This window comes from Tauraco erythrolophus, chromosome Z (assembly GCF_009769465.1).
Source record: "Tauraco erythrolophus isolate bTauEry1 chromosome Z, bTauEry1.pri, whole genome shotgun sequence".
NCBI lineage: Eukaryota > Metazoa > Chordata > Aves > Musophagiformes > Musophagidae > Tauraco > Tauraco erythrolophus.
In genome coordinates this window covers 14,893,170-14,905,770 of record NC_141496.1, presented here as the reverse complement: position 1 = coordinate 14,905,770, position 12,601 = coordinate 14,893,170, and the positions used below count along the sequence as shown (strand labels likewise).

Below are 12,601 nucleotides of genomic sequence, written 5' to 3'. Positions count from 1 at the left end.
TGATCTTTGAGGTCCCTTCCAACCCTAACCATTCTATGATTCTATGATTCTGTGTCAAACTGTTGCCTCTACCTCCTCCTGCTTTGCTAATAGATGTCAACCATTGATTTGGGGCTTTCGTGTATGTTGGCAGACCCATGTCAGGTATCTGTGCAGACAAAGTCTTCTTACTCCTGTTTTTCAAGCAGTTTGACTACAGGCTGTTACAAATTCACCATTTAGGAGTACTGAGTTGCACTGCTAATATGCATAAATTAGGGGACACTGTGCAACTATTCCATGGTGTCCATCTCTTTCCACTGGCAGCACAAACAAACGAGGTATCTATGTCAGGCTCAAAAAATCATCCTGCCAGAAGGTGGATCTGTTAGAGCGCTAATACCTAGCCATTGGTAGCAAGTGATCTGAAGTCACTGCTTAGACCCATAAGTGACTAAGATGTCTCTGAAAATGTTACTCCTTGCTTCTGACACTTCTAGAGATTTTTCCATGTTTTCTTCATAGCCATAAGGAGCTTTTGCCCTTGTTCCAAAAGAATGCATTTTGTTTACATTTAGAAACAGGGTTTTTTTTTTTCCCATCATGATCATCAGAAAGAGCAGAAGGTCCTTAAAGTGTCATAACCCTGTTAGTATCTAGAAAGAATTGTTATTTGTTAGAGGCATAAGGCATTTCTTTCACAGGGGAGTATGAAATGTCAGTCATAGCAGTAAAATAGCATAGGGCTATAGGTAGGATGGTTCTTATGTTTTCCGTCCTTTTCCCTTTTCTGATTTTGCAGGACTTTGTTTATTTTTATCCCTGAGGGGGAAAAGAGAAGCTGGAAAAGTACATGTGAGGGACAATGAAGACAGTGTCACTAGGCAAAGAAATGTTTTATGCGTTATATCTTATACTGCCCCTCACCAATAACTCTCTTAAATCTTCTAACTTCACCCTTACTGAGGGCTTTTCTCTTTTGATTGAGGTGTCCTCTCCTTCCTGGCATGGAATTTTCTTTTACAAGCTATTAGAGTGAATTCAAAGATGCTTGGGACTAGGTAAGTCCCAAGAAGCCTCTCCATATGTAGCCATAGACCTTAAGAGAAAGCCATAGTGTGCGAAGACATAGTGTGTCCCATATGGATCCACCAAGAATTGCATGGAATTTGGAGACTACTGGTATTGAGAGCCAGACAGTGTCACATCACAGAAGTGCAACCTTTATTTTATTTTAGAGATGTTTTCTAGTCCACTATACACATACCTCCCATGTTGGCCTCATTAGGACTCTCTCATCTGCTGGTGTTTATCAAGATTTAAAATGTTACAAGAGCTTTTTTTTTTATTTCTAGGTATAATACTTTTAAAGTTCTTAAAGGAACTACTGTTCAGTAACACCATGGCAGCTACTGAAAAACTGCTATCTTTGTTCGACGTTTCTTGTCAATTTAATTTAAATTCTTACCAATTGTTAAGGATTTCAAAACATAAATCTCACACACACCCCCCGATACTGATTAAAACTGAGGAAAAGTTAAGAATTAACTTCTTTGTTGGAGCCCAAGTTTCTGTATTCTTTGCAGCAGATACCATTAACATCTAAAGAAGAGGAGAAAAGACAAGTAACTCTCTGATTGTCTTTAAATGCTGACATATCAGGAAAGAGAGGGAGGGAAATCAGATTTTATTCTGACAAACTCAAGGCCTTTCATTTCACCTGTTAAGTTTAAAATTTTTAGTAAGTATTAGCGGTGGCCAGATGGCCACAGCAATTTTTAAGCAGATACTGAGGCAGTGATATTACGTGCCTGGCAGTAGTCAGCTGTATCTTCTTCTTGCAGACCAGTCATAGTGGTAGAGATTACACATCAAAACCACCCTGGGGTACTTTGTAACAAGCAATGAGCTATTTGAAGATATGTCGGATTTCTCACAGTTTACTGAGCCACTGTCAAGAAGTGTTAAGACAGTGTTCCCTGTATAAAGTGAGATGATTTGCATCCCAGACACATTGTCCTATCTAGACATTGGAATCCTTAGTGCTTGTGTGCTTGTCTTTATTGACATGGAGGGGGGGTCACAGGCTTCATTCACTATTCACATGCTCAAATATTTGTGAATAATCCTGTGTTATCTAGTTAGATGTTTACCTAAACCAGGAACTGATCATATCCGGACTTTAACCTGCTGCTTTGGTATTATGAAATGCCAGATTGTTTCAAAAGATGAATATGCTCAAATAAGCAAGATTTTTAAAAAATTCTTTTTCAGATCATTCTAGATGGAACTGCAGGCAGTCCATAGTCTGCTCATGACACCTACCAGAGGTTACAAGAGCATGGCTGGGAGCTCATCTTCCCAAAATGTCTAAGCTGACTCATCAGTCCCTGGAGGCAGGAAATTAGATGCATTTTGCTTTATGACTTTTAAGCAAAGATTAATTTTAGGGACAGCTTAATGTTCAGAAAAAAAGTTGAGATGCACTTTTGAGGATTCCAGTAGGCCTGCTTTGCACTGAAACAGGAATGACACAACAGCTTCCAAGTGCAACAAAGGCTTCAGATTTTAGAATTAAATATATTTAGATGCATTATTAAAGTAAGGAATTTTATGGGAAATGTATGCTTGTTCGTCATACTGATGGATAAAAACCACATAACCATGAACTAATAATATACATGAAGAGATATTTGGTACTTTACACCTGTTATTTACAACATACACTTGGAAAGCTTTAAATCAGGCTTCACTGAAAACATTTAAAATTGTGTGGTGACGTTCAGCATCCCGTTTGTAAGCACATACAAGCAGAATTGGGAGCGGCAGTTTAGCATGACGAAGACCTGTGGAAACCAGCCTTCATAGCAAGTTTTTCCTCTGTTTGCTTTGAAAATATCTGGAGTTGTATACTGGTTGTAGAATTTTGTTAAAGGGCAAAGTACCACAATCTGCCTCTACGGCCACAAGCACCAGGAGGATTCACCACGCAGATCTGCAAGCCAGTTCTAGAGGGCACATTAGCTTTAAGATCTACAAGTGTACCTGCTTGCACTCATGAACATCTTTTCAGTGGCACAAAACAAGCACCTGCACTGTTAATTGTCCATTTGGTGTAGGCAAATAAATGCATGCACAGTATAACTGGATATCTGCATAAAAATTTATCTTAAATGTGTGAGATTATCTGAGATTACCTCTGCCTGAGCTGTAGCTATCCCTTAACAGCATCATTCCTTGAAATAGTGGAATATGTTACACATCCTAGTACGTGCAATAATCCCAACAGTGCCAAAGACCCAGTCACTCTGTAAAACTGATTCCACAAACTATTGCCTTCTACCTAATCATTCTCTATTAGTTCTGTCAAAAGAAATTATGTATGTAATCATTCTGCTGCAACTCTCTGCACCTTGTATGTGGTTGGCTACCAAATATTATCTCTTTGTCATCCTCAGAGTTGAAACGATGTTCTGAAATATCCAAAGTCCTTTTAATTAAGGTAGTTGTAACGATATCTTGATTATAAAAGCTGCATCACACCTGAAGAGTCAAATTACAGTTTAGTTTTCCATCTGAATATACGTATGAAGTTGGAAGAGTACCAGCTTCTTCCCGAATTCTCAGTGCTCTGTCAAGGTTAGCATCCCGATGAAGCTGAACTAGAATCTGAATTATACTGAATCCCAAATAGCCTGCCAAAATTAGCACTTATCTGGCATTGATTTCGCATCTGGATCAGTAAGCTCAAGTGGGACTGGATTTTTGCCTTCAGGAAAAGGGGAGTGCTTCACAACAGGGCACCTGTGTCGTATAGTGAAGCACTGGAATTCTCTTTGACTCTTCAGTCTGTCAATAACAAAAATGTTCTTTCCACAACTAGCTGTACATCGTGTCCTTTTCTATCAGCCTCATTCCTGACCACAACAATATTTACATCACTGACCTTCATATTTCATTGCGGCAACTCATGCTCAGGAACAAAGCTCCATGTCATAAAAACTTCAGCAGCTGTAAAACACAGCAGCCCTACGTATTTAGCAACAGGTCACGGTGATAGCTTTGCCCTGGAGTTCAGCTGGCTATGCACTGAATGCAGAGTTTGATTTCAAAGTCTGTCCTGATAATCAAAGCCTTCTGTGAAACAGGATTTAAGCACTGGAGTGTCATGATATCCCTCTAAGTTCTACTACAGCTGTAAAATCCTTGGCAAATGAAGAAGCGTTCCAGAGCAGGCACAACAGAACTTTTGCAGACATAGGACTTACACTTTGCCGTTTGCTCCCACAGCATAAGGAATACGGCTTGTGATCATTCACAAACAAACAAACTCTTTTCTGACCTGCCTCTTCCCAAGATCGTTACAGGCATACACAAATGTACACGTGGACACACACGCTCATGCGCACAAACACACTCTTAAACACGAAGCGACGTCTCCTAAAAGCTGAGGAGGAAAAGAGATGTTTAACTATTTGGAAGAGTTTGGATACTGTGTTAATAGAGGACATATAAATAAACGCATGTGCAAGCATATTTATGGTGTGAATTTTTACTCTTGAGATCCTAATTATTTATTCTGTTTAGTCTCATTGCACTAAAATTCATTGTTTCTCAAGACTGAAGGTAAGCTAATATGTAATAAAAATGTAAAGTTTGTCATTTTATGACAGCTGGAGCAACAATTTTTATGCCTGAACAATAAAAAATTTTTCTTACAGCTTTAATTTCCACCTAACTAGTTGCCTTATTTTGTGTACCAGTTAGAGCTTTCTACAGACAGTTCCTTCCATGTTGCAGAATTTCAAGCCTGTTTTCTTAAGGAAATAAGATGTAAACAGTTATGTACTCCATCCATTTGTCTGTTAGACCCACTTCCAGACCACTGCTCAGTTTAAGAAAAATTGGACAGGAGGAGGTAGAAAGCTCACAGACAATTTAAGCCATTCATGAAAATTGGCAGTTGTTGAGTGACAAAACTCAGAGGAAAATATCCTTTGAGGAAAAAGTTTTAGGATAAGCTTGGTATTTTCTGTGAGGCTTGTGGGGCTGTGGCGCGTTCTGGCTTTTGAACACACGGTAGCATTTGCTGGGAGGGAGGAGAAAGGAAAACCATGGAAGGATGGAGTTAGTACAGGATTAGTGTGGCCTGAAGAGGGGTGTAGGGAGATGACCCAAATCTATATGAAACTAGACATCAATAATTTTGCTGTTTGTGGCACACCCTGTTCTTCTATAGTTTTTTTTTTCAGATTAATTTTATTTGTTTGTTTGTTTGTTTATTTCTAACAAATCCCAGTGAATAATTTATATACTTAAGGGATGCCCAACCGGAAGCTTTTATGTATTAGTGCAGTAATAATTTTCAAAAGGAGGGAAAACTGACAATTTCTAATATAAGGATACATATGCAGATATCTGCCACTAAGATTATGAGTTTCTGGCTAAATCCACTTGGATGGGATAGCCTAAATGGCTTACTTTACGTTCCAGAGGTGTTTGTACCTCTTCAATCTCGTCACTCAGGTTTTTATGTCCCAATCTTTAGCGACCTCTGAATTAGTTCTGGCAAACCGTATGAAGTTAAGAGTTTGGTAATGTCTCTACTGAATAAATGAATACAGGGAAAACCTTTAGCACTTTTGACACTGCTTTCAGTGCTACTGTCAGCCTGTACAACATGACAGTGAGGGAAACGGCATCCTCTTTTCCCTAGCTGGGTTTTAGAAGACCTAGCACTGGGACATGCTGGCAAGAAAATCTAGAAAAAGCATGCATTGCCTGTTCTGTAGCCGTTGTCTGTCTAAAAAGTGGAGTTCAGATTCCTGAGTCGTCTTTCACAAACACTAAAGTTATTCTGACAAAACAATGTGCCTGCAGCTGTTTGAGCATATTCAAATTGCTTCTGAAATGGTTGTCAGTTGTGTTAGTCCACTTCAGGGATGGTGTAGCTTGTTTCGCATAAACAAAGAGTGCAAAGAAAAGTAGAAAAGTAAATTACTTTTCATTAAAACATATGAAAGCGTGGACAAGAAAGCTTGCTCCATGCCATTAGTTTTGTGTGAAAAACTTCCAATAATTTGCATTCATAAGACTAAATGGATTTATTTTGCTTTTTCTGAAGTGTCCTCCTCCGTTTTGGAATTTAAAAGCAAATTATATGACCCAACTATGTAATCATTGATGAGAGTACATACGTTGCAAGCAAAATCCAAGCAAGCATAGATAGAATCTGGGATCAGAAATTCAATCAGACTACACCTGCTAATGTGTTCATCTACCTGCCCTGTAGGATTCTGACGTGTCACATGAGTGTCACGTTCTCTAAGCATTAGTCTGGAGTTTTCCCTGGATAATCACAATTAACAGCTGTGGTCAGCCGGGCTCAAAATCTGAGGACTCAGTTTTGTGAAATGTTACCGTGATGGTCTGTTTACCTCCTCCTCTGTGAATGCCACTAACACTAACAGCATTACCATTTTCAACACAAGTATCATTTTCAGATACCAGCAGTACTTAGGGGCACATAAAGAAAGTCTAGAGAATGTGATTGGATTAGTCAATTATATGACTGCCTGTTAATTAAACGATCACAAGACGGCATTGCTCACAAACTTCCACAAGGATTGTAACTACACTGGAAGCAATGTGTAAATTCTTTTGGATGGAAGAAGGCTACATTTAGAGACCTTACGTAAAACTGACGGTACAGTCATGTGCCGCCAGTTTCACAGCTATTGTAATGACTTAGGAATATTTTAATGTTTACATGTAAATTTTTCCAGTTACATTGTGTTGTAACACGGAGTAGATTATTTTAAGTTTATTACATACGAGTTTTTTAAAGTCTGCTATATAACTTGAAGAACATGGAGCTAAGGTTGCCTGGTTTTCTGTGGATTTGTGTCTTGAAATTCACCTCATGTATTATAACACCTTGGTGTCTAAAACGAGCATGACTCTGAAGCATTTTCCTTACTGCAGGAAGTGTTGAGGTGTCCATTTTTACATACTCTGTGCCCAAAACAAAGCTGGTTGTGATCAGCTAGGGATTTAAAAAGTTATTATAGTGGGAATTCACCCCTGCTCCATACTCGTATCCTATTAAGAATAACAGGCTAAAATGCCTATGCTTATTGATTTAATTCTGTATGAATTACTCTGTTCCTTAATGCACGGAGTACGCTGTTCTGAAGTCATTGAAGATGGAGCATGAAGACATGTCACAGTCATTGAAGATGGAGCATGAAGACATGTCACAAACTGAATATATTTCAAAATAAGTAACGTGTCATTGACAGGTGTTTGTGTCTTGTTTCCATGTGCCAGGTGTATGTTCAAATCAAAAGGTGTAGTAAGGGAGAAGTTAAGTAGTGTCTATTAACATTTTGCAAGCAGGTCCATTTACAAAGTAAGATGCAAACTGTAAGTAACATTCCATAAACTCTGTTTTATGTGTTATGGAAAGTTTAAACTGTTTTCCGTATAGACAATGGGCTGTCAGACAAACTGTGTACCCTTCAGCTAGTCTGTCAGAGACTTCCTTCTGGGAATCCTGGATCAATCATTTCATGCTCCGTGCCTCAGCTTTGCGTCCAGAACATTAAAGTATCATCTACTGTGTTGAATTTACATTTTAAAATATGTATTTCATATTTTATGCTTATAATGCTTGCTGTGGGCATTAATTCAAAAGACCGTAACATAGTGAGTGCATGGCCTCAGAGTAAAGTACTGTTCCATATTCTAGCTTGCCTTAGTGGTTGAAGCTGATTTGTGTTTCAAAGAAAGATCAAAACGGTTCAACATAAATAGGTAATGCATGAAGCACAGAATCCTAGAGGAGCAGCTCGATGGTCAAGTAAGTTATAAAATAGATGCCATTCAGAACAGAGCCGTAAATTTTCAAAACCTCTTCTATCCTTTAGTCTCCAGGATCTCATATTATCTGTTGCTTTGTACAATCCAAAAGTTAATGGTTAGACGGAATGAAGCGCTTTCTGGTTAGCAAGGGAATTAGTTATGTTTAATTACTGTCCTGGTAATCTGGTTTCTGGTAGCCTCCTTCAAGGCTAAGCTAATCAGTAGATAGAAAATCCTCCTACCTGTCAGCAAAGACGGGATGGAGCTTTTGTGTTCTTGTACAAGCATAGGGAAGGGCCGAATGAATTTGTCTGCTCTCATTTCCTAAACCTCTCTTGGCAGAGCAGTGTGGAAAGGTGCTGCACTGACAGGCCAAACTGCTGCTTCAGTCCCTCCCCACAGCAGGAGGCCGCGAGTTCCCCCGGGAAAGAGCAGGCACAAGACGAGTAACGAGGAAAACGTGCGCAAACGCACTTCCAGTGCAGGAGCACTGCCTGTGGAAGCCAATACCGGAAAAGGCAGTTATTAATAATGGTATAAAAACTCACAGTGTTTCTAGATCGCTTGGTCACAGTATTAGAAAGTAACTGCTGATCATTTTTTTTTTTTTTCTACCCGGACTTGCAAAACGCAGACTCGCAGGCGCTCACAGCGCTGCTGCACAGGTCTTTTCCCAAGCCTGCTGCTTTCACGGTCGTGGCTCTTTCTGCGCTCGCTCAGGGCGATAAACGAAAGAGCAGAACGGTCACAAGAGATGGACTTCTCGAACTACATGTTTCTGGTTAGGTCCTCACAAGATCCAGCATTTGGTCCTTTTGCTGTGTTTTTCTGACTTTCACAGTCCTTTTCCTCAGGCAAGCTTAACGAGGAAGCAAGCCAGCTTCCCGGCGAGGAACCTCACCGAGGTCCACCTCAGTACTCCCACTGTCTGCCCAGCGCCAGCTCCCGCCTCCACCAGCCGACACTACCGGCTTCATTTTACACACCGTTAGGACGCACGGAGGCCGCCTGGAAGGCGGCGAGGGGACACGAGCGGTGCCCCTTTGGGAGGCGCCGAGGCGGCGCCGCTGACGGGACGCGGAACCTCTCAGCGGGCGGCGGCGGCGCGCGCAGCCTACGTGCCGCTGTCCCCGCGCCTCCCGCCGCGCCCGCGAGCCGGCGGAGGGGAGGGGGCAGACGCAGCGCGCCCCGCGCATGCGCAGCCGGTGCTCCCGAGGCGCGGGAAGACAGGCGCTCGCCGCCCGCCGTCCACGCCCTCAGGCCCGCGCGGTTGGCCGAGAAGGGCGCATGCGCGCGCGGCGCCGGGCCCCGCTGGGCAGCGCTCCCCGCCGCGCCCCGCCCCGCCCCGGCGCGGGGCGGTGTCTGAGCGGCGCTCTGCCCCATTGGTGGAGGCGGCGCCTGCGCGCGGGGAGGGGTGGGGCGCCGCGGCGCGGCCGTGCCATGTGTGCCGTGCGCCGCTCGGGCGCCGGGGCCGCCTCAGAGCGGGGGCAGCAGCCGCCGGGGAGCGCTGCGCCCTCCCGCTCGCCGGTCGCAAGCTGCCGCCGCGCAGGGGGAGCGAGCCCGGGCGATGTCCTCCGTGCGGAGCTTCCTCCATGGCTACTTATGCCTCACCAGCCGGGCGGCCGCCCGCCGTTCCCCGCCGCTCCTCCCACGCGCGGCGGGGGCGTCCTCCGCCCTGCCGGGGCTGCCGCTGCTCGGCGGCGCCCGCCGACGACTCCTCACCCTCCGCGGGCTGAGCCCGGCTGCCCGCGGTGCGGCGGCAGGGCGGGGGGCGACGGCGGCGAGGGCCGGGCCGTGCGCGCCGCGGAGGCAGGGCTGCGCCGGGCTGGGGGTGGCGGGCAGCGGGTTCCGGCCGTCGCGAGTGGCCGTGGTGGTGAAGACCACACGGTACGAGTTCGAGCAGCAGCGGTACCGCTACGCCGGGCTCTCCGAGGAGGACCTCAAGCAGCTGGTGAGTGGCGGGAGGGGGCGGTGGTCCCGGCCTCGCCGGGCGCAGGGGGAGCTTGAGGGGTTGCCACGGCGGTGACCGGCCACTGGAGCGGGCCGGGGGCTTCCCCTCGCCCTGGTGCGCGGTGCTGGTGACTGGGAGTGAGCGGGGGCGCGGCCGCTCTCCCCGCCCTGGGCCGCTGCCGGGCGGCTGTGCCCGTCCCGCCGCCTCCCGAGACCGTGAGCCCCACTCGGAGAGGGGGTACGAGCAGCGCCGCTTAACCTCCCTCCCGTTCATCTGTTGCAAATTGACGAGGGATTTGTGGAGTAAGCGTGTCGGGGTTTTATCCTCGGAGTGATTCCAGCCTTCTGCAGCAAGCTGCAGGTTTTTTCTTGCGGAGTGTAATGCGAAGACTGTGCTTAGAGAAATGCATGCTGAGGAAAGTGCTGTGTTGTGAAAATCCCCCCCCCGAGACTTAGAACTCATTCATTTCCTTCTGCTCCTTTGCCCTATATCCTTGCCTCACTTTCTTACTTCATCCTTCAGGTGTTTTTCCAACATCTCCAGCTAAACAGCCAGATCTCTCATTTGCATGCATCTGTTTTGTTATAGCTTTTAAAAAAGCTTTCTTCTTTGGTCTTTAAGAAACATACGGTACAAAAACAGGTGGCTGTTCCATTAGTGGAGGTATGTTAAGGAAAGCAGGCATCTCAAAGAGTTGATATGTGCACTGAGTGTCTAGTGTGTTCATCTCCACTTTGCTCAGTGACCCCATCCATATACTCCATGTACCCTGTGACTGTCTCCTTCCAGTGTTCATCTGCCACCAGTGGGCTGAAGGATGGTACCTGCTGGAGTTACTTTGGTTGCCAGCATTCTGTGCAGACCAGGTTATGAGCTTATATTATTGTCTTTATTCTGAATAAGACCATTAATTTGGGTCTGTCTGGTCTTCGGTCTCTTACAACTGGAAATATTTTAGACCTCTCTTGCAACATTTAATTGTAATTAAATTAAACTTGCAAATGTGATTAACTTGCATTCCAGGGACAAATGCTATGGTTGCATAGCATTACTTTGTAAAGCACTAGGGTAAAAAGTACAACATCTAGTTCTTGTATTTTTCTGTGTACTTTAGTTGACCATCCATCTCCTATGGAATTCCTGTCCAAACATTTTTAGACTATTTTGTAGAGGTCTAGTCAGGTTTCATATAGAACCAAATTTGATGTGAAAACCTTTGCCTGTGTTATTCTCACCTACATGTAGGTTCCTGTTGCTGAGATGTCCTTCTGCTTCCTTTCATGTGGTGGCTATGGAAAAACAATGTCTCTCACAGCTCATCTGTCAGACTGCTTTTCTGTCTTTGTTTAAGCTTCTCTTGAGGAAGCATTTTTTGCTGTTAAGTATAGACAATCAGGTTGTCCTGAGCCTGCAGCTACAACCAAGGAAAACAAAATCACATGTTTGATCGCCTTTCCCTAACTGCTTGTCCCAGGACTGGGACAGTGAATCATTTAGCACGCAGTGTCATTAATGTTGCAGGTCCCTAAAGGTCCTCTCCACTGAATGTGGATTGCTGCAGTTTCCCTTCTCATAGGAATGTGTGTTTTGCATGATCGGTAGCCTGGTTTGGTCTGAAGATGCATTTTAAAAAAAGCAGCTATGAATGCGCAGTGTCTGATTGTAGTAGTTGCGGAAACGCTTTAGAATTTTTTCTTTTGAATAAACTAATGGGTAATTCTCCATATTTGAGAGAATTCTAGAGTTTTTGTTATAGGACTGGTGCTTTTTTAATCTAGCTTTCCCCTGAAGAGACTTCCATGTGAGGAACTGCAACAGTAAAACTCGTAGTGTCACCAGGTAGCCTGACTTGCCTCGCTGTGTGCGTAGCAATGTTAAGTTAGGCTCTTGCTGCGTGGGTGGGAATACAAAGATTTGTGCAAGAACATGGTGAGCCACTCTTCCAGAATTAGGTTTTTGAAATAGGAAATCAGAGAGTGAAGGAATTCCCCTTACTGCCTGTTTCTCAGATTTTTTAGCTGACCTGTAAAAATTTTTGTATTTACAGTTTACTGTGACTCTGGTCTCAGGCTTTTTTCCTCAAACTGTCTGAGCTAATGGCAGTCTCAGTAAATACGTTAGGTGAAGGTTCAGGAAACTCTTACCCTCTCTGTTGTGGACAGAGATCACCTCTTAGCAGAGTGATTGCTGAGAAGTGTCCTTTACCCTCTGCGCCACGTCCTTTGCAGGCAGCTTGGGAAGATGATGTGTTTTGCTTCCCGAGATTAGCTGCGCTCTGTGCTCCCTGTGTCCCTGCTTCTCCTGGGGACACTTCAGAAGCTGGTCCCCAAGGCTGCTTGTCTCTGAGAAGTGAGGCCAAACGCTGGCCTTGGATGTGCAATGAGTCTGCTGCTACCCAGGGTGATGCTGAGTTTATCCTGAAGGTTGAGAACTGAAGCTGTCACGAGTCTGGCCTGGGAGCTCTGTCACACCGGATGGCCGCCCAGAGGACAGGGTGGGAGTCCAGGCCTCGTGAAAGCCTGCGGTTGGGCTGTCATCGAAGCACATAGGAAGGGTTTGGCTCACCTGATGCTTTAAGCTGTTAGCTGACCCAGATGGGGGGTAGTGGTGGGTGTTGTGTTACGTTTTACTGGCTTGCCCTAGAGCTGGCTTGTGGTGTGGCAGTGTGGTGGCTTGAGGGAGCCCATATGCATGGAGGAGCACGATTCTGTTGTTGTCTGTCAGCATCTGACATCCAGATGCTGGCTGTCTGAAATACAGAAATTAAGTTTCAAGGCAGTGTTGGGGGCCTTAGCTTTGAGAACCCAT

General features: G+C 44.7%; 2 protein-coding genes across 3 annotated transcripts in view; both read left to right on the top strand.

The window, feature by feature from the left end:
• The window catches only part of RANBP3L (RAN binding protein 3 like), a 46,197-nt gene extending 43,900 nt beyond the window's left edge, over positions 1–2,297 (top strand). For both annotated transcript variants that reach the window (XM_086629638.1, XM_086629637.1), the window contains exon 15: positions 2,231–2,297. In XM_086629638.1, the coding sequence (XP_086485764.1) occupies positions 2,231–2,297 (67 nt within the window). The remainder of the gene's footprint in view (positions 1–2,230) is intronic.
• Positions 2,298–9,409: 7,112 nt separating this feature from the next.
• Positions 9,410–12,601, top strand: part of NADK2 (NAD kinase 2, mitochondrial) — a 32,976-nt gene continuing 29,784 nt past the window's right edge. Inside the window, exon 1 of the mRNA XM_086629441.1 lies at positions 9,410–9,793. Coding sequence (XP_086485567.1) covers positions 9,410–9,793 — 384 coding nt within the window. The remainder of the gene's footprint in view (positions 9,794–12,601) is intronic.